Source organism: Spinacia oleracea, chromosome 4 (genome assembly GCF_020520425.1).
Source record: "Spinacia oleracea cultivar Varoflay chromosome 4, BTI_SOV_V1, whole genome shotgun sequence".
Taxonomy (NCBI): Eukaryota; Viridiplantae; Streptophyta; class Magnoliopsida; order Caryophyllales; family Amaranthaceae; genus Spinacia; species Spinacia oleracea.
In genome coordinates this window covers 111,003,639-111,028,954 of record NC_079490.1, presented here as the reverse complement: position 1 = coordinate 111,028,954, position 25,316 = coordinate 111,003,639, and the positions used below count along the sequence as shown (strand labels likewise).

Below are 25,316 nucleotides of genomic sequence, written 5' to 3'. Positions count from 1 at the left end.
TTTAGGTTTTAAAGCTTAGAATTTTGGAGGAAAATTGGGTGTGATAAGCAAAATAATGCCACACGTGCTTCTCACGTGCAAGTCAATGGCCGGAAAAGCTCAGTCAATGCCGGAAATTTACTTTTGGTTGTCTTTCGCAAAAAAAAATTACATTAACGTGTGATTTCACAAAAAATAAATTATATAAGGTCCTTTCTCGCAAAAAAATTTACATTAAGGTGTTATTTCACAAAAAAAATATATAAGGTCCTTTCTCGCAAAATTTGGGTTATAAAAGGTCCTTTTTAACAAATTTGCCTAATAATAATAATAATAATAGACAATAAAAACAACTAAATAGAAATTAATAGAAATAAAATAGAAAATTAATAAGAAAACTAACATAATTAAACTATAAAATTATAAAACAAATAAAATAAATAAATTACGGAATTAAGACCTAAAAACTAACAAAAATAGCAAAAAATGCTAAACTAAGCTATAAATAATCAAAATAAGAAATAAGGAAAATAAAGATTAAAAATAGAATAAAATAGAATAAAATGACTCAAATTATGCCTAAATTACTACCCTATGAGCGACATAAATGTCACTCATCACGGGGTCCGTCCTTGCTTTGTCTTGTATTGATGTACCTTCGTACTATTTGTACGAAGTTGGCACGTACTGATTTCTTGGGGATTAAGGCTTGGTTTGCGTCTAAAAATAAGCCGTTTCGGGTTTTTGAATTTCGGTTTTACGGGACGAGGCCCGGCTTGCTCGGTTTTGTGGGTCGGCGACCGAATTTGGGTTGCTTAATGTCATTTTGACTGGAAAAAGCATTGTAAAACCAATGGGATAGTCCATTGGGTGAGATTGTACTTGGATTTTGAAATTGATTTTTGGAAATTGTATTTTGTATCGAGTTCCGGAATGGGAACGGCCTCGGGGATTGGATTTTGGCTCTTGGATTTTAGGCGTGTTCCTAGCAATTGGGATTTCCGCACGGAGTTGCTCCAACCGCCTAATAAGGATAATGGTATCGTCATCATCCCATTGGGGAGACACAAATTAGGTGTCTACATTAACTACCTTGAATCCAGACGCCTGGGGATCAACCGAGGCAATGAAAGACATGGTAGGCAACAAAAGGAGTTGTGGCGACACCGGCTCAAAAACTGTGAAAGAAACTCTAACTATAGCCACGACTCACATGGAAGGGCGGCGCCCAGATCCTGTTGGGATGCATTTTGAGATCATGCTGAACCTAGAAAAGCCAGACAAGGGGTGCCTATTGGAATTTCTCCAGACGACCCGCTGGAAGCAGAACAGGTCCACTTTTTAAGAGAATATGAGGATATATTCGCTTTCACTGTGGAAGAAAAACCGGGTATAGCCATCAGTTGTAGCTGTTAAAAAGTTGAATGTGGACGCAAATATAAGACCGGTTTGTCAGAAGAAAAAAATCATGAAGAAGCGAGAAATCAGGCGGCTACACTAGAATTTCACAAACTGATGGACGCAGGGTTTGTACGGCCAAGCCAATATCCAGAGTGGGCAGCAAATGTGGTCCTCGTCCCTAAACCCAATGACACTTGGAGAACGTGCGTCGATTACACTGATTTGAACAAAGCCTGTCCCAAATACAGTTTTTCGCTCCCCAAGATTGATCGGCTTGTTGACTCTATGGCGGGACATGCTTTGATGAGTTTTATGGATGCTACTCTGGATTCCATCAGATACCGTTGTGGCCTGAGGATCGGGAGAAAACTTCCTTCGCCACTGAGCAGGGATAATACTGTTACAAGGTGATGCCGTTCGGATTAAAGAACGCGCCAACCACATTTCAGCAGCGAATTAACACTGTTTTCAGCAAGCAGCTCGGTCAAAACATTGAGGCTTCTATTGACGACATGATTGTAAAAGGTAAAGAACAAGCGGCACACCTGACGACATGAAATAAACATTTGAAACACTCCGTTCCTATAAAATGAGGTTGAATCCTAAGAAATGTGTTTTCGGGTAAGTTCATGGGCTTCTTGATTGATGAACAGGGGATAGAGGAAAACCCAGACAAAATACAAGCAGTAATAGGCATGAGCTCGCCGAAAACTGTCAAAGAAGTCTAGCGGCTTACGGGTTGTCTGGCGGCAATAGGCAGATTCCTATCCAGGGTCGGGGATAAATGCCATTACTTTTTCTTTTTCAGCACAATAAAAAAGAAGGTTAAGTTTGAGTGGACGGTTGAAGCAGAAGCAACCTTTTTGAGATTGAAGGACTATCTTCATACTTTACCTCGGCTTGTCACCCCCCCCCCCCCCACAAGGAGAAGTCTTGTACATATACTTGGCAGTATCAGAACACTCATTGAGTTTCTTCCTACTCACAGAAAGAGAGGTAGTTCAGATGCCCGCCTACTTTGTTAGTCACGTATTGCAAAATGCCGAGTTAAGATATCCTACGGTGGAGAAGTTCGGTTTGGCCTTATTTTTGGCAAGAAAGAAGCTGCGTCCATATTTTTTGGCTCACAGACTGGTGGTCTATAATGATCATCCATTGAAGCTACCATTCACTAAGCTAGAGGCAGCCGGCCGCATGTTAAATTGGGCTATTAAGCTTAATGCATTTGATATCTCCTATGAACCTAGGAAGGCTATCAAGGGGCAAGCGCTTGCTGACTTCATTGTGGGAATGACAAGACCCAACTTCCCCAGAGACAGAATGACCTTATGGACAGTCTTAGTGGATGACTCCTCCACGCAAAATGGATGTGGTGTCGGCATCATTTTCCAGTCACCTGAGGGAGATACTTATGAGTATGCAATGCACTTCAAATTCCAAGCTTCAAACAATGAACTCGAGTATGAAGCACTACTCTGTGGCATCCAAATGTGGAAAGCGGTAGGAGCTGAGGAAATTTTGGCACTGCCTGACTCTCAACTTGTGGTTCATCAGGTAAACAGAGATTATGAAGCACGAGATCCTACAATGATCAAGTATATGAATGTCGTCCACCAAGAAGTAGAACACTTAAAGATCTTTAAAGTAAAACAGGTCCCTCGGTCAGAGAATAATCAGGCTGATGCATTGTCCAAACTCGTCAGTTCGGCCTCCTGTGACACCCCACGTCACGTATTCTGCGAAGTGTTGGACCAGAAGAGCATTGAGCAGAACGAAACGGAAGTACTGGATAGAATGTCCACTTGGATGGATAACATTATCAATTTCAAAATGAATGGGGTCCTGCCGGATGACCAAAAGCTGGCGGAAAAACTCAAGAAGAAATGCTCTTGGTTTGAATTATGGAACGGCACACTATAAAAAAAAGTCTTACTCTCGTCCTCTTTTGTGTTGCGTAACACCTGGAAAAGGGCAGGAGATCCTAGAAGATCTTCACCAAGGGTTGTGCAGTTCGCATATCGGGGGAAGGGCTCTGGCAGTAAAAGCACTTCGGACCGGCTACTATTTGCCTACCTTAAGGGAATATGCTCTCTCCTTGGTCAAAAGATGTGACAAGTGCCAGCGCTTTTCTCATCTGATTCACCGGCCGGCACAGATTTTGACGCCCATAACTAGTCCCATACCATTTTCTAAATGGGGAATGGACCTCTTGGGCCCATATATTGCGGCACCAGGAGGAAGAAGTTGTGTTGTTGTTGTTGTCGATTACTTCACCAAGTGGGTGGAGGCGGAGGCACTGAGAAACATCAATACTTATGATGTGAAAGCATTCATCTGGGTAAACATCATCACTCGCTTTGGCGTACCTCAATCTATTGTTTTTTACAACGGACCTCAGTTTGAAACCCCCAAACTAAGAGAATGGTTGGTCGAGCACGGTATTGCCGGTCATTTTGCTTCAGTAGGAAGGCCGCAGGCAAATGGACAAGTAAAATCCTTTAACAAAATCATTTATGAGGGAATGAAGAGGAAGTTGGATGAGGCTAAAGGGTTGTGGGAAGATGAGTTGCCAAACTTCTTATGGTCTATTCGCATAACAGCAAAGAACTCTACTGGGGAGACTCCATTCTTACTAGCCTACGGGGGTGAAGCAGTTCTTCCCATAGAGATGTGTGAGCCAATGCTCCGAGTCATGTTGTACGACGAGAAGGCTAACAGGGAAATGATGAAGGTCGCCCTGGATTTCTGGCCAGAAGTAAGAGGCAATGCCTCCATGAGACAACAGTTATACAAGTTACGCATGGGAGAGAGTATAACAAAAAGGTCTCAAAGCGGGTATTAAAGGTTGGAGATTTTTTCCTCGGAAAATGGAAGCAGTAGGACGAGTCAATGAACAGGGTAAGCTGACCCCTACATGGGAAGGTACGTATGAGATATATGATGTGCGAGATGGAACCTACCGCATTCAAAACATGCAGGGTCGTCCTATCCTCCGAACCTGGAATGCAGCAACCTCAAGAAATACCACTTCTAAATTGTACTCGGTCATTGACGACCATATAGTGTGAATTTATGTTTGTTTTATTCCCCTTAAAAGCTTGTACGGCCATAGTAGAGTAGTTCCCTTTGTACTTGGCTAAATTCGCCTTGGAAAAATTATAAATAATACTACTCTACTTATCTTTATGATTTGTGTTTATTCTTTTACCAAATCCTAATTGATTAATGGCCTAAGAAGTGGCCTAGATTAGCAAAAGACAAACAAAAAATCCAAATTGATTGAAGCCTAAGAAGTGGCCCAGATTAATAGCACCAATATAGGCTGATCACCTATAAAAATATTAACGCCTTGACGAATAAAATGCTTGCGGCATCCAAATGTGCATAGGCGATTTTATCCTTGAAAACAAGGGTTATTCACTAAAGTGTTCCACGGCAAAGAAGTGTGTCGTGCCAACCGCAGATGTCTAACGTTTTCTGACAACCATGTCTAGCGACAATCATACCAACCCAAATATAGACACGACCATCACAAAACGTGACGAGAAGATTACGTAAAATGCATGCGGCATCCAAATGTGCGTAGGAAAATTTATCCTTGAAAACAAGGGTTATTCCCTAAATGTTCCACGGCAAAAGAGTGTGTCGTGCCAACCGCATACGTCTAACGTTTTCTGGCAACCGTGTCTAGCAGCAATAATACCAACCCAAATATAGACACGACCGTCACAAAACGTGACGAGCAAATTACATAAAATGCATGTGGCATACAAATGTGCATAGGCAAATTTATCCTTGAAAACAAGGGTTATTCGCTAAAGTATTCCACGGCAAAAGAGAGTGTCGTGCCAACCGCATACGTCTAACGTTTTCTGACAACCGTGTCTAGAGGCAATCATAGCGATTGTTTGACTCGCGTCAATCAACCCAAATATAGACACGACCGTCACAAAACGTGACGAGCAGATTACATAAAATGCATGCGGCATCCAAATGTGCATTGGCGAATTTATCCTTGAAAAAAGGGGTTATTCGCTAAAGTGTTCCACGACAAAAGAGCGTGTTGTGCCAACCGCAGACGTCTAACGTTTTCTGACGATCGTGTCTAGCGGCAATCATACCAATTGATTGACTCGCGTCAATCAACCCAAATATAGATGCGGCTGTCACAAAAGATGATGAACAAATTACATAAAATGCCTGCAGCATCCAAATGTGCATAGGCGAATTTATCCTTGAAAACAAGGGTTACTCGCTAAAATGTTCCACGGCAAAAGTGCATGACCGCGACCGTCATAAAAGGAAGCGAGCCCACGTCGATTTGTTTTTGAAAGCAATATTTCTGGGGCACACATACATTCAAGAGATAGGAATAGGAAATCACAAAAACATCACTATCAAACCAAACACTGCCAAAATGGTGCAAAGTTTTGCAAAAAGGTGCACTAGCACAAAAATATTCTAAATGCCTCCCAGCACAACTACAACAAAATACTGTTAAATGTTTTAAAAGTGCACAGCTGGCACTATGATACATACGCCCATGGCGCAATAAATTACAAATTTCATAAAAAGCGCCCACGGCGCACACCAACCAAGAAAGCAAGGAATCAGCCGTCTGGAGCATCCTCCTCATCATCAGAAGGTACAAACTCCGGAAGTGGGTGACCTAGGTGCTCGGTAGCAAGAATGGAAGAACTATGGTCCAAACGCCACTCGAACCAAGAGAAATCGGACCCCTCCATGTGCTTCTTCTAGGCCAGCTCGGCAGCCTCCCTGACGGCTTGCTCTCCTTTGTCGTAAGATTCCTGCAGACACTCTCCAAAGGCACGAACCTGAGACTTGGCGGCATTCAGCTCCCCCTAAAGCTGCTCGGCTCGGCCGGCTAGATCCTTGACTCAAGGATAGTCCTCGAGCTGGGCTTTAAGTTCCACCGCCTCGGGAACCGCTTAATTGTTCTCGTCCGTCAAAACCAAAATAGCCTTGTTTCCTGTAGAACATTCATAAGCAGCTCCGCCTTATTCGACTTCAGCGCCGCCAGCTCTTTTTCCTGGAGGTCAATGATTCTCTGCTTCTCCATGCGAATCTACTCCGTCTTAGCAAAGGCATAATCACCATGGTTGACGGCGCAAGAGACCTGTGGTTGTGAAGGAAATAATGCCCTTGGTCCAAGTATGCATTTAATGCCAAGTCTAATAAATGCGGTTCAGTATTAATTAACAAGTTAATAATTCAGTGAGATCATATGAACTGAATGCCTAGCTAGAGGCCGCTTCAGTTCAAGTGGAATTAATAATATTAATCCACAACTTACTCTTGACTGAACCCGTAGGGTCACACAAACAGTAAGTGAACGGATCAAGTATTTAAGTGAATATATTATTCATTAAGTACTCCATATATGAACATTCAGAAACGATGGATCTCGGTTCCAGTGGGTGCTGAAATCGTCAAAAGGCAAAATAAAGAATACTCCGGAAATGATGATATTGCCGGAAACGGAAATATGGTTCATGACGGAAATATAAATATTATCCAAGTCGTAGATGTTGCCGGAAACAGAAACATGGTTTGTATCGAAAAATATTATCGGAAATAGAAATATTGCTGAATCGGAAATATTTTCGGAAACGGAAATACTACCAGAATCGGAAATATAGTCAGAAAAGGAAATTATTTCCGGAATCGGAAATATTAAAGGAAAAGTAAATATTTTTTCGAAACGGAAATGGATTCCGGAATCGGAAAACGAATCGGAAGCTGGAAGAGTGACAAGTCGTCAAGCGAGCCAGCCCATCGCTCGACAAGCAAAGCAAGGCAACAGCGCCATGGGTCGCGCAAACAAAGCAAGGCAGCAGCGCCATGGGCCGCGCCAAGCAAAGCAAGGCAGCAGCGCCAAGGGCCGCGCCAAGCAAGCAAGGCAACAGCGCCATAGGCCGCGCCAAGCCAGCGAGAAAGGCAGCAGCTCCATGGGCCACGCAAGCAAGCAACGCAGCAGCGCCATGGTCCGCGCCAAGAAAACCAAGGCAGCACCGCCATGGGCCGCGCCAAGAAAGCAAGGCAGCAGCGCCATGGGCCGCGCCAAGCCAGCGAGCAAGGAAGCAGCTCCATGGGCCGCGCCAAGCCAACGAGCAAAGCAGCAGCAGTGTTGGCCCGCCAAGGCAAGGCTGCAGCGTGTTGGGCCTTCGGCCAGCTGCAGATGTGGCTGGGCCTAGGAAGGCACACGCACCAACGTGGCCCGTTGTGGCTGCGTTGGATTGCTTCGTCTTGGGCTCCAAGAAAAATCTGATTGCTTAATTCTCAAGTAACCTTGGATTAAGTATTCCTACTCCTACTGGAATTGATTTAATTAAGAGTTTAATTAATGTTGCAATTTTAATAGAATAAGAATTTCAATCCTAGTAGGGTTGGTAATTCTATTCCTAGTAAGACTCAAATTCCTTATTTCCTACCCTATAAATATGAAGCTAGGCCCTCATAATTATATACATCAATTACAAATTGAAATCATATTCTTTACTCTCATTGTGTTCAAGGGAGAACATAATATAGCCTCACCCGAATACATAAAAACTTAAGTAAAATCCTAGTTGCTTAAACCTAAGGCGGATCTGAACGTGATGTGGACTTTCTACGGAGGGCCAACGTTTGGGGCTCTAAAGGTTGTTCTTGTTCGGTTCAGGAGCAGCTAGAGAAGGCACGCATCACATTGTATGTAACCTAAATTATGCTAATTGACTATGTGGCAATTAATTTGGATTCTGGCTTTATCGTTTTTCCGCATCAATTAACTTATTGTATTATTCATAACCTAACAGTGGTATCACGAGCCTCTAATTAATTCCATAATCAATTATAGTTAACATGGATTAAATTTTATAAATTTGCAATGAATTAAAGGGGTGATTAATTTCATGGATGTAATTGATTGCAAATTCGTGCGATTATTTGATTACATGTTCGCAGGATTTTTCGGCAGTTTTGTCAATAATGGTCGAAATCTTATGTTTTTATAGTAAATTTCGCATGTAAACAACGTCTTAAAATTTTGACAAAAATAAATGATTTGATGCCGAACCCATAATTCCAAAATTTCAACCCTGACTATGACTTTTCGGAGGTTTTAGTTTTTCGAATGCAAAATTTGTAATTTTTATGATGTTAAATTAAATATTTGCGAATCTTGTATGTAAATCTTGAATCTATGATTGACCTACTTTATATGTTTAACAATTTTAAGGTCTAAATTTTTAATTATACAACCTAATTTGTAATTATAATTAATTCGTTGAATTTCAAATAATTTAGAATTTGTTTTGAATTTCATAATTAATTAATAATTTAATTAGGATCCTATGTTTAAAAACCACCATAAAATTTGTTAAAATTTTAATGTTTTAAAATTTTATGACCTAGATTTTAATCCCTAAGAAAATATGTAATCAAAAATTAATTTGAATAATAAATTTTTGATTTTTCGCCCAAACTTAGTGAAATTAATATGAATTATTAATTTGTCGTTAAATTGAAATATAAAAGTTTTTATTTTTATAAATCGCTCACAAAATTGCACGCACGAAGCAATGGAAGCTAAGTGTTACCCTTAAGGGGTGTTGCATTGTACGGGCATGCGACAACGAGCAAGGGAGCTCGTCGCCCATGCGGTACAAGGCAGCGAGCAATGCACGAGCCACGCGGGCAGGGACAACCCCTGTGCAGTATGTGTTGTGCGGTGTGATCGAGCAAGGCGAAGAGGCATGGCTGGCAAAGCAAGGGCAAGCGAGCACTACTCGCGCCAGCCCCTTGCGCTGGTTGTGCACTCGACCAACAACAAGCAGGCCATGGGCGTTGCACTTGTGCACGTGGCCCATGGGCGCTGCTGTGTCGCTTCCTTGGTCGAGGCGTGGGCTTCGGCCTACGGCATTGCCTTGGCACGTTGGGTCGTTCGTTTAATTTTCGGTTGAGCATCGATTTTAATTAAATTTCGTAATTTTAATTTTTCTTGGAATTTAATTTTGATTAATTTAATTATTATAAATTATTTTATACTAATTATTTTAATATAATTAAAACCTTGGTAAAATTATAATTAAATTAATTTTAATCAACTGAAAATAAAATAAAGGGATTTAAAAATATTTTATTTGAGCTTTAAATTTTAATTAAATTTGTAAGTTTCCGGTTGGACTAGGAAATACAATTTGTAAAGCATGAAAATTCTTGGTTTTAGTGGGAGCTTTAATCATTAAACTCTTAATTAGGTCTTTATTCCTTTAAGGTTAAAACAACTCGATTAGAAGTAATAAGGTTGAATAATTTGTAGATTGTTGGAACCTCAGATTAGTTGCTGCAAATGTTTATGTGATGCATAATTTTTCTACTAGCTTGCTATGTGGGCCATTCATTGATAAATGAATGGATGAATGGTATATTGTAAATAACTGTTTTGCAGGTTATGGAAAGTGACTAGTATGGCCCAAATAGGATAGTAAATATGGTCTGCCTACCATTAATTTGAATGTAAAATTGGTCTTATGCACCAATTTTTTTATTTAAATATGGTTTGCGTACCATCAAATAGTTGTAATTAGTTTTAATTATAGCATTTCCTATTTGAAGAAAATGGCGCCTCCCATGGTGAAATTCAAGACGGAGTTTCCAATCCATTCTCAAGACGGAGTTTTAAGTTGACGCTTCAAGATGAAGTCGGGCCATACTAGATCACATTTAAATCTTATGCATGTTTTAAGTTATTTATTGCTTTAAATATGTCTTAATAATGCATGAGATGGTGGCTTGATTATGTTACATGGTTAAGGATTTTAGTTCACTTAAAATGTAACCAACATAGTAAGAGTCTTAACTTCCAAACTTTAAAATTTGTGTTTAAAGGTGTCATTCCAAAATAACTCTTACTTGGATAACCTTTACATCAATCTAGTAATAGTTTTCCGCCATAGAGAGGTGTTACTTATTTATTCTAAAGGGGTAAGGTACACAATAATTGTGAGTACATGTTAGTTTTGGTAAAACTCAACGATATAAGTAAGGAGTCCTTTTATGTCGTGGCAAATGGGATAGGTTTTCCTAATAAGTTCTTAGACGTGCCTATCAACCAAGAATAATTTCTAGACTATTAGCAACGGATTTGCTTACCTTTAATATTTTTAGAATTAAGTGGAATTGTGCTTAATATTTTAATGCTTTTGGGGTCTTGGATTCATTTTATTAAAACCTGCTAGGACTAAATATTTCGAATAAAATGCCAGTGACTTGTTTAAATTGCATGATTGCTTTAGTTTTCAAGTTATTACTCATGATAAATGTTAGACTTCGCATGCTTCAATGTATGTTTTAATTATTGTTTATAATTAGATATCTAGCACTGCAGTAAATCCTTTTAGAAAGGTAACAGTAAATTTCCTCGATTAGTAGTGAATCCAAGAACGATTCACGGAAATGAGAGAAAATGAGCAATTTAAAATGTACGTTTCTTTTAGAGACTTTTATGGTTGTTTTCGAGTATCAAAGTCGAATGGCAAACCAATTGGTGCTTGTGAATTCAAAATACAATATAGTTTTGAGATCATAAAGCATTGATTTTAACCTCAGCTTTACCAATGGTTAACAACCTAATATCTTTGTCCATTTAATTCTCGAATGAGTCTAGTCCCTAGACATTCGAATAGATCGATGCTTAAAGAACTTTTGAAGTTTCTGGTAAGATCATCTAGTTGATGCAAAAATTCAACATAAATAATTGGTAAGAACTTTGTTGGAGTGACATTGGACATGTCTAACAAAGTATAAAAGTCACCACTAAAGAAATAAATTCTTTAGACTATAAGAAAGAGTTCAAGAAATACGAAAACAAGGAACAAGTGAAAGGAACTTACAATTCCGTTTCTACCTATAAGTTTGTGTATAAAAAAAAGTAACCTAGCAATCAAAGTTCCTTGGTATCATATACCTCTTGAGGTTCTTACTTTAGTAATAACTCAAATGATGGAAGCTAGGCTACACTAATGACCTACAAGTGGAAAATGAAGCATGGCATTGCTACATTAGTTGTAGGGTCATCTAGGTTGTTTTAAGTCCTATCAAGGCTGGAACTTATTGGCTATTTTGTTCCATAATCAGCATACCTAAATTTCTGTTTTCAAACACAGAAAGACTCACATTCAAGAAAAACAAAAACAATGTTTTTTTGAATGAAATGGTCATTTACGGGTTGAGTCATGTATGCTTGATTTAAAACAAACAACTATTTAACAATAAAAACTCTACAAGGTTCAAATCAATCTCTTGATTTGAGTTCCACTAACCTTTAGCATTGTTGCTTAGACCATATCAACAAGGTAACATTCAAAAGCTTTATTTTGATGTACTTTTTAAAGTTGATTGATTTCTAGATCATTCAAGACAAGCTAGTCCTAGTTGTTGGAAGTAACAAAAGATATGAACTATTGTTAGAACACCTAGAGAATAGAGTTTAAAGCTAAAGAAAGATTTTATGACTTTATTATTTCACATGGTTTTGAGTGAATATGGATTTATTTACTCAAAGTGATATAAGTTTGAATTTGTTTGGCTAGTTCAAAGATTCATAGAAAAGTATAAAAACGTCCACTTGGAAAGGAATCATAAAGATATAGGTTAGATCATGTTGATGATTACTTATACCAAGAATGATCATCAATTATTGTGTGTTGTACTTTCACAATCTAGCTCCATAAGATATCGTTTATCTAAATTGGAATGATCGAAGTCAATTAGTACTTGATTCGATCAATGATGAATCATAAAGATTTTTCCTATAATTTCTAAACAAAATGCTCAACTACCACCAAACTAAACCAAATTCGTCAAAGTCATTGAAAAGTAATTTCAGAATATCTTTTCAATAATATATATATACATACATATATATATATATATATATATATATATATATGTATGTATATATATATATATATATATATATATATATATATATATATATATATATATATATATATATATATATTTACACTCAAATGAGAAGGGAGCTTAAAATGAGAAGCAATCTCATGCGTTCAATGTAATTAGATCTGACAGCTCTAATCTCTAATTTTCGCGTTTTAGTAATGGCAAGATCGTAATATTGGAAAGAAATATGAACAAATATATTCCGCTCTCCCGATTTCCAGAAATTTGCTCCATTTTCTCTCTCCTCGTGCTTCACTTTCAGGAGCTCCTCCATTTTCGCTCTCCATCTCCTTCGTGATTCTCTCTCCTCCATTTTCACTCTCCCTTCGTGATTCTCTCTTGCCACCGTCACAGTCACCGTGTCCTCACCTTCTGCAACCACGCCGCCGCCACCATCTCTACGCTGCCATCATCTATGCTTCGTCTCCTTAATTGCAATTGGTGAGTGATTCTTTGCTAATTTATGAAATTGTAGGGTTATATTTTGAGTTTTATTACAATTTTGTTGAGATTTAATGTTCACTTCATGATTTATTGGTTAAATTGTTCTTTCTTTCTCTAATTGTTAATTTAGGTCGAATTTTGGTGCAATTAAGTAATGTTGTGATTGATTTTTGCAGTATGTCGAATTTTGGAGCAATTAACTCAAATTGGATAGTAAATTCAAAGTTTTTTTATATGATGAAGATTTATGATTTCTTATTCAGTTCAATTTTATTGGTCACAGTTCATGGGATTGCAGAATAATTCGAGAAAGGAAGGACCTGAGCAGGAGACCAATTCCTCAGAGAATTTAAGGTGGAAGTATTTTGCAGCAGGTAATATTTGAGTGGGATTCTTTCTTCTTATTAGCTTATATATATACACATGGATCCTTTGAGTGGTTCTTAGACACTTCACACAGTTGCTTGATTTTACAAGGAGATTTTGTTTGAAAATTTTGTTACTGGAATCTTTTGTTTGGAATTTTACAAGATGAATGCATCGGTTACTAGAATCTTTGGATTGACAGATCAGATGAATGTATTATGCCTATATGTTTATTGAAGAGGAAACAGATGGTGTTGGTGGTGGATGAGGAGAATGCCAATGAGAAATTGGTCATGTACAATTTTGTAGAAGAAGATTTTAAGGATATTGTAGTTCATGGTATTCCAGAAACATTTGGTTTTGGTGGGAGCTTCATGGAGACTCTTGTATCTCCTCATTGCACTAATGAAGCTGTGTAAGAATGCTAGGTTTCCGTAAGAGTAATCACATGTTTTAGTAGAACAGGAACATGTAAGAGTAACTCAAATAATCCTGATAATGATACTTACTGATATATGTAGTTTTTCAACGTTAGGACAACTTCGAATCCTGATAATGATACTTACTGATACTTACATGACAGTTCCTTCCAGGAGTGAAGAGCTGTTAGCCGCAAATTCGTGACATGTGTAAAGGTGGTCACAGGAAGAATTGTTGATACACCACCTGCAACCAACATCTTTGATCCACAATGCAGATCGAATCAAGATTGAATGTTTTCCTTAAAGTTGAAATAAAACATATACAAATGGAAACGAGCAAGAAAGGATATCTGAACTGACCTTGATAAAGTACCTTGTAAAACAAAGATATTCAAGTTTACAAGCAGATGCAAGAAATTGGATCAACTCTTGTGTCCTTGTCTTATTAGGATTCTGAACCAGTTTGGCTAAAAAGATTGAAACTGACAGGAGACTTTCAGAACCATTGAGACAGACTTAAACGTTCTAGAGATGGACAAGTACTTGAGCTTAGGTGCATTGATAACTAGACATGGTAATTGATGGTACAATAGTTGCAACAGGAGAATCTAGTGACTGGGATCCAAAATTTTCCTGTAGATGCATGGACTGATGAGTGATAACCACACCCTTTCATGTCATCGCAGAAGGGCATGAAAGATTGGCAGCCATGATCTCAGGTATACCTTGCTGCTGTTTTTTGTCAACTTGGACCAGCATTGACTTCTGGCCTTATTGGTTCTTATGTTGTTGTTGCTGTAAGTTTTCGAATTATTTTGATTTACTTTTTTTGGTTTTTGTTTTACTTTTGTTGATTATATTTAAAAACACTAGCCTACTAGCTCAATAGGTAGAGCATTGTGCAAATGCACAAAAGATGTGGGTTCGAATCCCACGTAGGTTAATCTTTACTTTTTGCTCATTTTTATAGTTTATACAAATGAGCAAATATTTTTGCTCATTTTTAAAATTTTAAAGTTCGGATTAGTTAATATTGAAAACTTTTGCTCATCGTGTCTGAATGAGCAAATAAATTTGCTCATTTTTTATAGTTTACCCAAATGAGCAAATTTTTTTGCTCATTTTTAAAATTTTAAAGTTTGTGTTTGTTAATGTTCAAAACTTTTGCTCATTGTGTCTAAATGAGCAAATATTTTAAAATTTCAGATTACTTAACATTCAAAAAATTTGCTCATTTTATTTTTAATTTACACAAATGAGCAAATACTTTTGAATGCTTTCAATGGGTTGAAGATGGATATGGTGTCTTTTTCCATGGAACTTCAGGCTTCAAATTCACTAGAAGAGCAGCTTATGGGAGCTCGGATCCTTCGAAGCTTTGCAGTGAATAAGCGGTTTTCTGATGACACTACAGAAAATAGGAATCACTTCCTCAGCAGTTTAAAGATTAGTAGAGATGTTGAACTGGAAGGACTATGAAGAAGAGGATATCAGACAGTCGGCAGCAGAAATCTTGTCAAAACTAGCAGGAAAAACAAAATTCCATTCGAGTTGCAGGAATTCCTGGTGCTTTGTAATCGATTTCATCCCTTCTTTTTAGCAAGACCTCAAATTCAGCACTCGATGAAGCTGGTGAGAAATGTATTATTGCTCATCATGAGCATTATGGTTTCTGGACATTCAATCATCTAGGATAACTACTTCTCAAGAAGCTTGCTCGAGACCATGATAAGTGCGGGAAAATAGGGAATACAAGAGGTCTCTTACCGAAAATCATAGACTTCACATGTGCTGAAGAGAGGTTATTGAAGGATGATCATGTCGCAGCATCTCAAATTCAAATAATAAAGAGGTCCTTGCAAGTTATAAAAATGCTAGCGAGTACAACAGGAAGCACCGGGAAACAGCTTCGTAAAGAAATTTCAGAGATTGTTTTCACATTCAACAACATCAGAGACATACTAAGGCATGGAGAGAAGTATCCTGATCTGCAAAACCTCGGGATTGAAATACTAACAAGTTTAGCAATGGAAGATGACGCGATAGAAAGGATCGGAGGCACATGAGGAATTCTTAAGGAGTTGCTCAATATATTCTTCAAAGATGGGATGCCTATAGCTCAGGTACATGTTAGAACTGCAGCTGGTGAAGCATTAGTCATGCTCGCATTGGAGAGCAAGCAAAACTGTAACTGTATCTTGAAACTAGGCGCGCTACAGAAGCTTGTCAAAGCACTAGAAATTCCACTTGTTCGTCTAAATGCAGCAAGGATTTTAAGAAATCTATGCACCTATAGTCTGGACGACTCTTCCTGGAGTTAAGGGGAGTTTCTGCAGCAGGGAATTGAAAAAGGGCATGACAGAATTCGGATGCGGTATTACACCAAGGGCATTCATCCACATGGAGCATATGGCGCACTTTCAGTAGCACGCAAGCAGGAAGTGAAGCAGTACAAGTTCTCCAGAGAAAGTGAAGCAATACAAGTTCTCCAGAGGAAGTTAACCCAACAGCCTGTTATTTGCTAGCTTAACTTGACAGTTTCTTATACAACAGGTATACCAATATACCATATCATAACTCACAAGGTGGCAAACATGCTAATTCAATATGGAAGAACTAAAGAAACAGAGGAAGTACTCTACAAAGCATTCAGGTATACCAATATTTGCTCATTTAGAAACAATGAGCAAAATTTTAAAGTCCGAACTTTAATATTTGCTCATTTAGACTCAATGAGCAAAAATTTTAAATGGAAACTATAATATTTGCTCATTTAGAAACAATGAGAAAAAGTTTAAAGTTCGGATTTTAATATTTGCCCATTTAGACATAATGAGCAAAAAATTTAACATCCGAACTATAATATTTGCTCATTTAGACTCAATGAGCAAAATTTTCAAATAGAAACTATAATATTTGTTCATTTAGATATAATGAACAAAAGTTTAAAATCCGAACTTTAATATTTGCTCATTTAATCGAAACTATAATATTTGCTCATTTAAAAACAATGAGTAAATGTTTAAAATCCGAACTTTAATATTTACTCATTTAGACACAATGAGCAAAAATTTAAAATCCGAACTTTAATATTTGCTCATTTCGAAACTATGAACACAATTTTAAAATCCGAACTTTAATATTAGCTCATTTAGACCCAATGAGCAAAAAATTTAAATGGAAACTATAATGTTTTCTCATTTAGACACAATGAGCAAAATTTTAAAGTTCGGATTTTAATATTTGCTCATTTAGACACAATGAGCAAACTTTTAACATCCGAACTTTAATATTTGCTCATTTAGACTCAATGAGCAAAAATTTCAAATTGGAACTATAATATTTGCTCATTTAGACACAATGAGCAAAAGTTTAAAGTTCAGATTTTAATATTTGCTCATTTAGACACAATGAGAAAAAAAATTTAACATCCGAACTTTAATATTTGCTCATTTAGACTCAATGAGCAAAATTTCAAATAGAAACTATAATATTTGCTCATTTAGATATAATGAACAAAAGTTTAAAATCCGAACTTTAATATTTGCTCATTTAAACCCAATGAGCAAATGTTTAAAATCCGAACTTTAATATTTACTCATTTAAAAACAATGAGCAAAAATCTAAAATTGAAACTCTAATATTTTCTCATTTAGACACAATGAGCAAAAGTTTAAAGTTCGAATTTTAATATTTGCTCATTTAGACACAATGAGCAAAACTTTAAAATCCGAACTTTAATATTTACTCATTTAGACACAATGAGCAAAAGTTTAAAATCGAACTTTAATATTTGCTCATTTAAAAACAATGAGCAAATGTTTAAAATCCGAACTTTAATATTTGCTCATTTAGATACAATGAGCAAAATTTTAAAATCCGAACTTTAATATTTGCTCATTTAGACACAATGAACAAAAATATTTTAAAACCCGAACTTTAATATTTGCTCATTTAGACACAATGAGCAAAAGTTTAAAGTTCGTATTTTAGTATTTGCTCATTTAGATACAATGAGCAAAAACTTTAAAATTCGAACTTTAATATTTGCTCATTTAGACACAAGGAGCAAAAGTTTAAAGTTCGTATTTTAGTATTTGCTCATTTAGATACAATGAGCAAAAACTTTAAAATCCGAACTTTAATATTTGCTCATTTAGACACAATGAGCAAAATTTTAAAATCCGAACTTTAGTATTTGCTCATTTAGATACAATGAGCAAAAACTTTAAAATCCGAACTTTAATATTTGCTCATTTAGACACAAATGAGCAAATATTTTTGCTCATTTTCAAAATTTTAAAGCTCGAATTTGTTAATATTAAAACTTTTGCTTATCGTTAATAAATGAGCAAAATCCGACGACTCTAATGGTCTAGCATCCGCGTTTCAGTAATGGCAAAATCCGAGCTTTAAAATTTTAAAGTTCGGATTTGTTAGTAGTGAAAACTTTTGCTCATCGTTTCTAAATGAGCAAATAAATTTGCTCATTTTTTATAGTTATACAAATGAGCAAATATTTTTGCTCATTTTTAAAATTGTAAAGCTCGGATTTGTTAATATTGAAAACTTTTGCTCATCGTGTCTAAATGAGCAAATAAATTTGCTCATTTTTTATAGTTATACAAATGAGCAAATATTTTTGCTCATTTTTTAAATTTTAAAACTCGGATTTTTTAATATTGAAAACGTTTTCTCATCGTGTCTAAATGAGCAAATAAATTTGCTTATTTTTTTCTAGTTATACAAATGAGCAAATATTTTTGCTCATTTTCAAAATTTTAAAGCTCGAATTTGTTAATATTGAAAACTTTTGCTCATCGTTAATAAATGAGCAAATAAATTTTCTCATTTTTTATAGTTTACACAAATGAGCAAATATTTTTGCTCATTTTTATAATTTCTAAAGTGCGGGTTTGCTAATATTCAAAATTTTTGCTCATTGTTTCTAAATGAGCAAATATTTTAAAGTCTCCGATTACTTAACATTCAAAAAAATTCTCATTTTTTTTATAATTTACACGAATGAGCAAATATTTTTGCTCATTTTTATAGTTTACACAAATGAGCAAATATTTTTGCTCATTTCTAAAATTTTAAAGTTCGGGTTTGTTAATATTCAAAAATTTTGCTCATTTTGTCTAAATGAGCAAATATTTTAAATCTCAGATTACTTAACATTCCAAAAAATTGCTCATTTTGATATTGTACACAAATGAGCAAATGTTTTTAAACTTTTGATTGCTTAACTTAAAAAAGAATTTGCTCATAATTTTCTTTTTGTTCAATTCAAAAGAAAATAAACTTGTAAAAGTAAATAGAATTGATTCAATAAGGTAGGAGAACTAATATCGCAAACAAAATACAAAGAGTTGCCTATGTAGGAATCGAACCTACATCATTGTGCAATCGCATAAAGCTCTACCAATTGAGCTAATAGGCATTACTTGCATATTGGAACCAACACAATGTGAAACCATCTTTTCGAGTCACTTTAGAACTCATTTATTAACAACCCTATTTTGTTCTTCAATTCATTCATATCTAATTTATGTATTCGGGATATACTTGATTTCGATTCAGCACACTGGTGGATGAATAAGGCCATTTCTAGCTAATGTTATACTTTCGAAATCACCTCATATATATGCAGCTTCTTGATTCTAATTCAGATGAGTTTCATGTTTGAAATTTCTTGCAGTAATCACTTCATGGTAGGAAACAAAATCATTAGAAATTTGAATCGAATGGTTGCCTTTGACAAGGGACTCACAACTTAGATTCTCACAAAACCCAGGTCATTTTTCATACCATATCACCCAGACATAACAGTTATATACCCATTCCTGAGATTTGTAAGATCAAATGGAGTGATAACTGATAAGTCTTTCAGAAAGTACCTTAACAGCAGTGGAGATGTTTCTCCCCTGAGGCCTACTAAACCCTCCAAGAACACTAATGGCTTGTGGAGTCACTGCAATTCTAGCTTCAACAATAGCTTTCGCTGCTGTAATTCTCGAAGGTGATGCTCCCTCCAATTTTATCGCATCATATCCATTCCTCCCTCTTTCAGAATTCTGACAGGTGAATCAATTGCCTGTTAGTAATTCAAATTGCCAAATCAAGGATCACCACAATAAAACACAGAAACAAAATATCAATGAAGGCATCTTGTTACAATGAGTTATGGCAAAAGGAGCCTATCCACACAGCCCAGATTACATGATATTGCAACATTAAACTTCTTCAAAGTTCAAACCAAAACAAATGCATGAGGACAACATGTTAACTAATAAACCTTTCAGTTTAAAGAAAGAGAACATTGAACAAACCTGACAACTGCAGAAAGGTCCAGCTCCAATACCGATTGTAGGAATTCCTAAAACAGAAGTTGTTGCTGCCTGCCACTGGTGCAGGAACACATTCCAAAACAAAAGCAAAACACCCAGCTTCTTGCAAAGCAAGTGCAGTCTCCACCACCTTCACAGTACCAAATTCAGCTCTAACAAAATTCAAGTGTAAGATCAAATGACCAGAACCTTCATAAAATAGAGATATGTAGCAAAAAAATCCAGAATAAAAACTGAATCAACAAATACAAATATATTTACAATCAAATTCAAGGAAAACAAAAACAAAAAGAGAAAAATAATTCCCCCAAATCAACTCAATTCGAGCAAAACACCTAGCTGATTCGAGAAAATCAAAAGCAAAACCCTAATTCGAAAGATTTGAATAACGTGAACTCAATTCACATAATTACTCAATCAAAGAAATCACATGAATTCCAATAAAGAAGCTAATTGAACATAAATCGAATTCACGAACAGAAAAATTGAAGAACAATAGCAAAATAATCTGAAAAGAATCAGAAAAATCAAAGAATTACGGACTAATTGAATGAAGAGAGAAAAATTAAAGTAGCAAAAACTGAAGAAAAACAATATACAAAAAACGTACCCTGGAGAATTGAAAGAAGATCGCAAAGAAGGTAAAGAGATATGCAGGAGAATTGAGGAACTTGAAGAAGATGAAGACGCTTAGCAGAGCCGCAGAGGATTCACAAGAGGAGAGAGAAAACTGAAGGAAGAGAGAGAAAGAATTCTGAAAAATTGACGTTGTGATGGGAGGTCATTCAACGCGTAAAATTACTTTTTTACCCTTAATATTTTCATTTGGTCAGGTAGATGAGGCCTCCCCAGTTAATCCAGTCGATTAACTAAGGTGTTAATCGGCGGTATACTTGGAAGAAAAATGTTAAAAAGGAAGGAAAAGGAAATGGGAGATTTAATAAAAAAAAAAGGGAAATAGTAATTGGAGCCTTATTGACGGTAGTTGACGGTAAGTTCATAAACTAACAGCCGTTTTGCTCCGTTTTGTCAAACGTTATTCTCCGTAACATTTGAATTTCGAAATAGATGTGTACTGCAATTTGCAAAAAACTTTTCAAAGCCCAAATCTCAAAGCAGGCACAACATTTTCTCTCTCATGTAAACAAAACCTAGCCCTTCAAAGACTATGAAATTCTGGGATTGTGCCTCTGCTTCAGTTGAATCTCAGTGTATTTAAGGTAATAATCGATTAATTATTTCCAGATTTTGTTGATTCTGTTTTTGTTGATTATGTTTAGTCTAGTATGTTTGTAATTGTTAGACATTGTTGTAAAAATTAGGGTCGGTCTGTGGATGTTGTCTTCCAATTTATGAAATTGTCTTGTGTTTGGCTGTGGGATTGGGGAAAAGAAGACCAACAATTATATCACCCCTCCATACTTCTCAGTTTTGTAACTAGTGTAGAATTACTATGATGGTGTCTGCTATTAGTGTAATTATTTAGTTTTTTACTTTGATGAGGCTGGAAAATTTATATTATTGTTGTTACTTTGGTGAGGCCGCAAAATTTAATATATTTTTGTAGTTTGAATAGGCTGCAAAGTTGAAATAAATAATTTGATGTTGGTTTTGGTTGCAAATTATATATAATGTACTTAATTATGGGGTGCGTGTTTTTGTTTCATTTAATACTTGTCAATTAATGGAATTGGATTATTATTTGAGTTATAATTATTGATACTAATATTTACACAGTTAATAGGTCATGTACCAAGATCGTGAAAGTAATGATGATCCACCACCGGTGAATGAAAAAGGTTCGGTTGGATTGGTGGAAACCCAAAAATGAGGTGTAACCTTGCAGAAATCTCCTTCAGGTAGTTGTGTTATCCGTGGGTCTGGATGTGGCGAGTCCGGTGATGATAGTATTGTGCTACAATCTCCACTTGGTTCATGTGTTGGTAGTTCAGATTTGTCATTTTTTACCCCAATCCGTAATTCACAAAATAGCAACGTTGATCAAAATTTATTTGGTTTAAGCCCTCAGAGTTGTTCCACGTCGTTAAAATTTGGTTCGTCAATAGAATCATCTAATGTAACCCCTGTAAGGAGGAATGGTAATAACAGAACCATTTTAGAGGGTGATGGTATTTTTTTCACCCCTGAACATGTTAAAAGTGGGGGTTCCCTTTGTGCTGCTACTACGAGTGAGGAAATAATTCCACCACCCACTGTGGGGCTTGTATTTGGGAGTTGGCAGGAGGTTGAGGAATACTACAAGGGGTATGCGAGACAGCAGGGGTTTGGTGTATGTAGACCACAAGGTACACAAAACAAACACAAGAATCTGACGGGGGCGACATGGAGGTGTGAGTGTTATGGTGCTCCTGATATGCGACAGAAGAGGGAGGCGAATAATAGAGCTAAGAATATGCAGTTGGGTGGCACCTTAGTACCAGAGCCACCACGTGTAATGAACCGGAAGTCAAAGAAGTGTGAGTGTCTTGCAATGTTGCGAGCTAGTATTAATGGGGTGGGTGAGTTGGTAGTAAAGACAGTTGTACTGGAACATGTGAATCACCAGCCAACTCCCAGCAAGTGGAGGGGAGTGAAGGAGTATAGGATGGCTCATGTTACAAAGCATTTCAAGCAAAGTATAATAACGAGTTATGATTCGGGTGCTCCAGTGTCACAAGTTAGGGCTAATCTTGCTGAACGTTTGGGGGGCATTGAGAATGTTGTGTTATCTGAAAAAGACATGAATCACATAGTTCAAAGTGAACGGAAGTTGAAAATGGAAGGCGGGGATGCGAATGCAATGATGACTTATTTTGAGGGGTTACAAAAGGACAATGACAAATTCTACCATTTTCATAGGCTTGACGAGGAAGGTCATCTAACGGACATTATGTGGGTTGATGCAAGGAGCCGTGTTGCGTTTAGTGACTTTGGGGAGGTCGTATGCTTCGATGCCACGTACCTAACAAACTCTTATGAGCTCCCTTTTGCAAATTTCGTAGGGGTGAATCATCATGGTCATTCACTGTTGCTCGGGTGTGCATTGATGTCCCATGAAGATTGCGATAGTTTTAGTTGGTTGTTTAAGCAGTGGCGTCTGTGCATGGGTGGTAGATGTCCTGCCGCTATTTTAACTGACCAGGCCCCGGCAATGAGACGTCCTCTTGAAGAAGTGATGCCTGAGGCCCGTCATCGGTGGTGTTTATGGCACATAATGAACAAAATACCTTCGAAGCTTGGGACTCATAGCCGGTATGTATTATGAACTTAATATCAACGTATTTACCTTTGTTAATTGTTTTTGACATAAATTTTTGCTATTTGATACGTCTTATATGTTTGGGTCTTGAGAGATGTTGTGTTTGAGATGTAGCTGTTTATGTCATATTCATGTTCTTGGACCCTGTTAGATGTATTCACTTAGGTACTTAGAATTAACGAGTAAGTATGTTGTGTAAAACATCTTACATCATATAAAGTATGTATATTTTGGGAAAATAGTACCAGTAAGTGTATAGATAGTACTAATGATTAAACAGTGCATAAGAATTGGATAATAGTGCACATAAGGGGTGAGATAGTACCCAAATTTTTAGTGCATGATATTTAGATAATAGTGCATCTAAGTGATGAGATAGTACCCAAAATATAAATTCATTGGAATTAAATAATAGTGCATCTAATTGGTGATCGAATACTAACCCTTGAACTGAATATAGTTGTAGGACATTGTTATGTGGACACTGGACACCGAAGGTATTATTATGTGGTTTGTTTAATGACCTGTTGTATATAATTTTAGACGGTGAGGTACGTAGTTAGTGAGAATGAGAATTAACATTAATTTTTATATATTGGTATATTGGTAGGTATACAGAGTTGAAAGATGCGGTGAAAGGGGGTGTGTATGAGAGTTTATGTGTGGAGGAGTTTGAGAGTCGGTGGGCTAGTATGTTAGTTGAATATAAGGTTATAGATCATCTCAAGAGTAATGTTTGGCTCGGGGATATGTATAACGAAAGAAATATGTGGGTCCCCGCTTATATGAACAATTATTTTTGGGCCGGCATGAAGACCACGCAGCGCGTAGAGTCTATAAACTCATTTTTTGATGGTTTTTTTGGAGAGGAGTACAAAGTTGTTTGAGTTCCCTAAAAAGTATTGTGCGGCTATGAATAAAAGGTGTAGTGATGAAAAAGACGCGGATGCAAATGGATTGAAATATATCCGTAAATTGGTCACCGGTTTTCCCATTGAGAATTTTTTCCAAAAGCTATACACGGACAACAAGTTCAGAGATGTCCAAAGAGAATGCGAGAGGCTTTTGTATTGTGTTGTCGCGGACAAAAATATTTCGGAGTCAGGGATTGAATATAATTTGGAGGACAGGGTGTGGATAATTGTTAAAGGTAAAAGTGAAGAGATTTTGACGCAGTATAAGAAATTCTACGCAGTTAAGTTTTGTAAGGATCCAATCGAAGTATCTTGTGTGTGTAAGATGTTTGAGACCAAGGGTATTCTATGTAGGCATTGTATTCGTGTGTTAGATACAAACAGAGTTGTTGATGTTCCTGAAAGATACATCCTTAGGCGGTGGCGGAAGGACGTATACCGGAAGCACATGCATGTTACGGTTGCTTCCTATGATCCCACAAAGACTGAGGTAGTTAAAAGGTTTGACAAAATGATGCTAAAGTGTGAGCCAATATGCGAGGAAGCAACAATCAATGAGCAAACAATGGAGTATGTAATGAATGAATTGCAAACCCTCCAGATAGCTGTTACAGATAGGGTAAATGTTGTGAAACAGAATCAACATTTCTTGCCGCTAGAGTCACTACCATATCAGGACCAAGTGGACAACACAGAAGGGAATATTAAGAACCCTATCGGTAGAAGTAAGAAGAAACGTGGGAGGCCTACAATATTAAGACACAAGGCATTGGGTGAGAATAATTGTTGGAAGACCAAAAAAAAGGGTACGAATAAGGTACGTCTCATCTTTTATACTTACCGAATAATGTTGATGCACCCAATAATGCAATAACAACGTAGGTACGTATATATAATGGAGGGAGAGTTTAGTACAATTTTTTCCAGCTTTATTTTCATGATTCATGTTGTGGGTATTCAATCTTGTTATATCTGTTGTCGTTGTAGGTGCATGATGATCCGAAAGGAACGATTGTAGAAGGACAGCCAGAGGGCGTGTTGACTAGGGATGGAACGTTGCCGGTATAACTTATTTAATTGGAAAAATAACGCATGTAGTTTATAGTCTTCTGATGACTATGTTGGTCCACGTTGTAGGTCATTAGCAAGGTGAATCAGACAGAGAATGAGGATCCTGAAAACGCGGAGGACATTGGATGTATTTCCGCCGTTC

At 36.8% G+C, this 25,316-nt stretch overlaps 1 protein-coding gene and 1 pseudogene across 1 annotated transcript; both read left to right on the top strand.

Moving 5' to 3' along the window:
- The first annotated feature begins 1,790 nt into the window (after positions 1–1,790).
- On the top strand, positions 1,791–13,782 carry LOC130459141 (uncharacterized). Its single transcript, XM_056842096.1, has 8 exons — positions 1,791–1,905; positions 2,369–3,219; positions 3,356–4,203; positions 12,703–12,789; positions 12,969–13,005; positions 13,076–13,146; positions 13,361–13,573; positions 13,680–13,782. Exons 1-8 carry the CDS (start codon positions 1,791–1,793, stop codon positions 13,780–13,782), a joined length of 2,325 nt encoding a protein of 774 aa, XP_056698074.1.
- A 369-nt stretch (positions 13,783–14,151) lies between these two features.
- LOC110780362 (uncharacterized) lies at positions 14,152–15,901 on the top strand (annotated as a pseudogene).
- Positions 15,902–25,316: the final 9,415 nt, after the last annotated feature.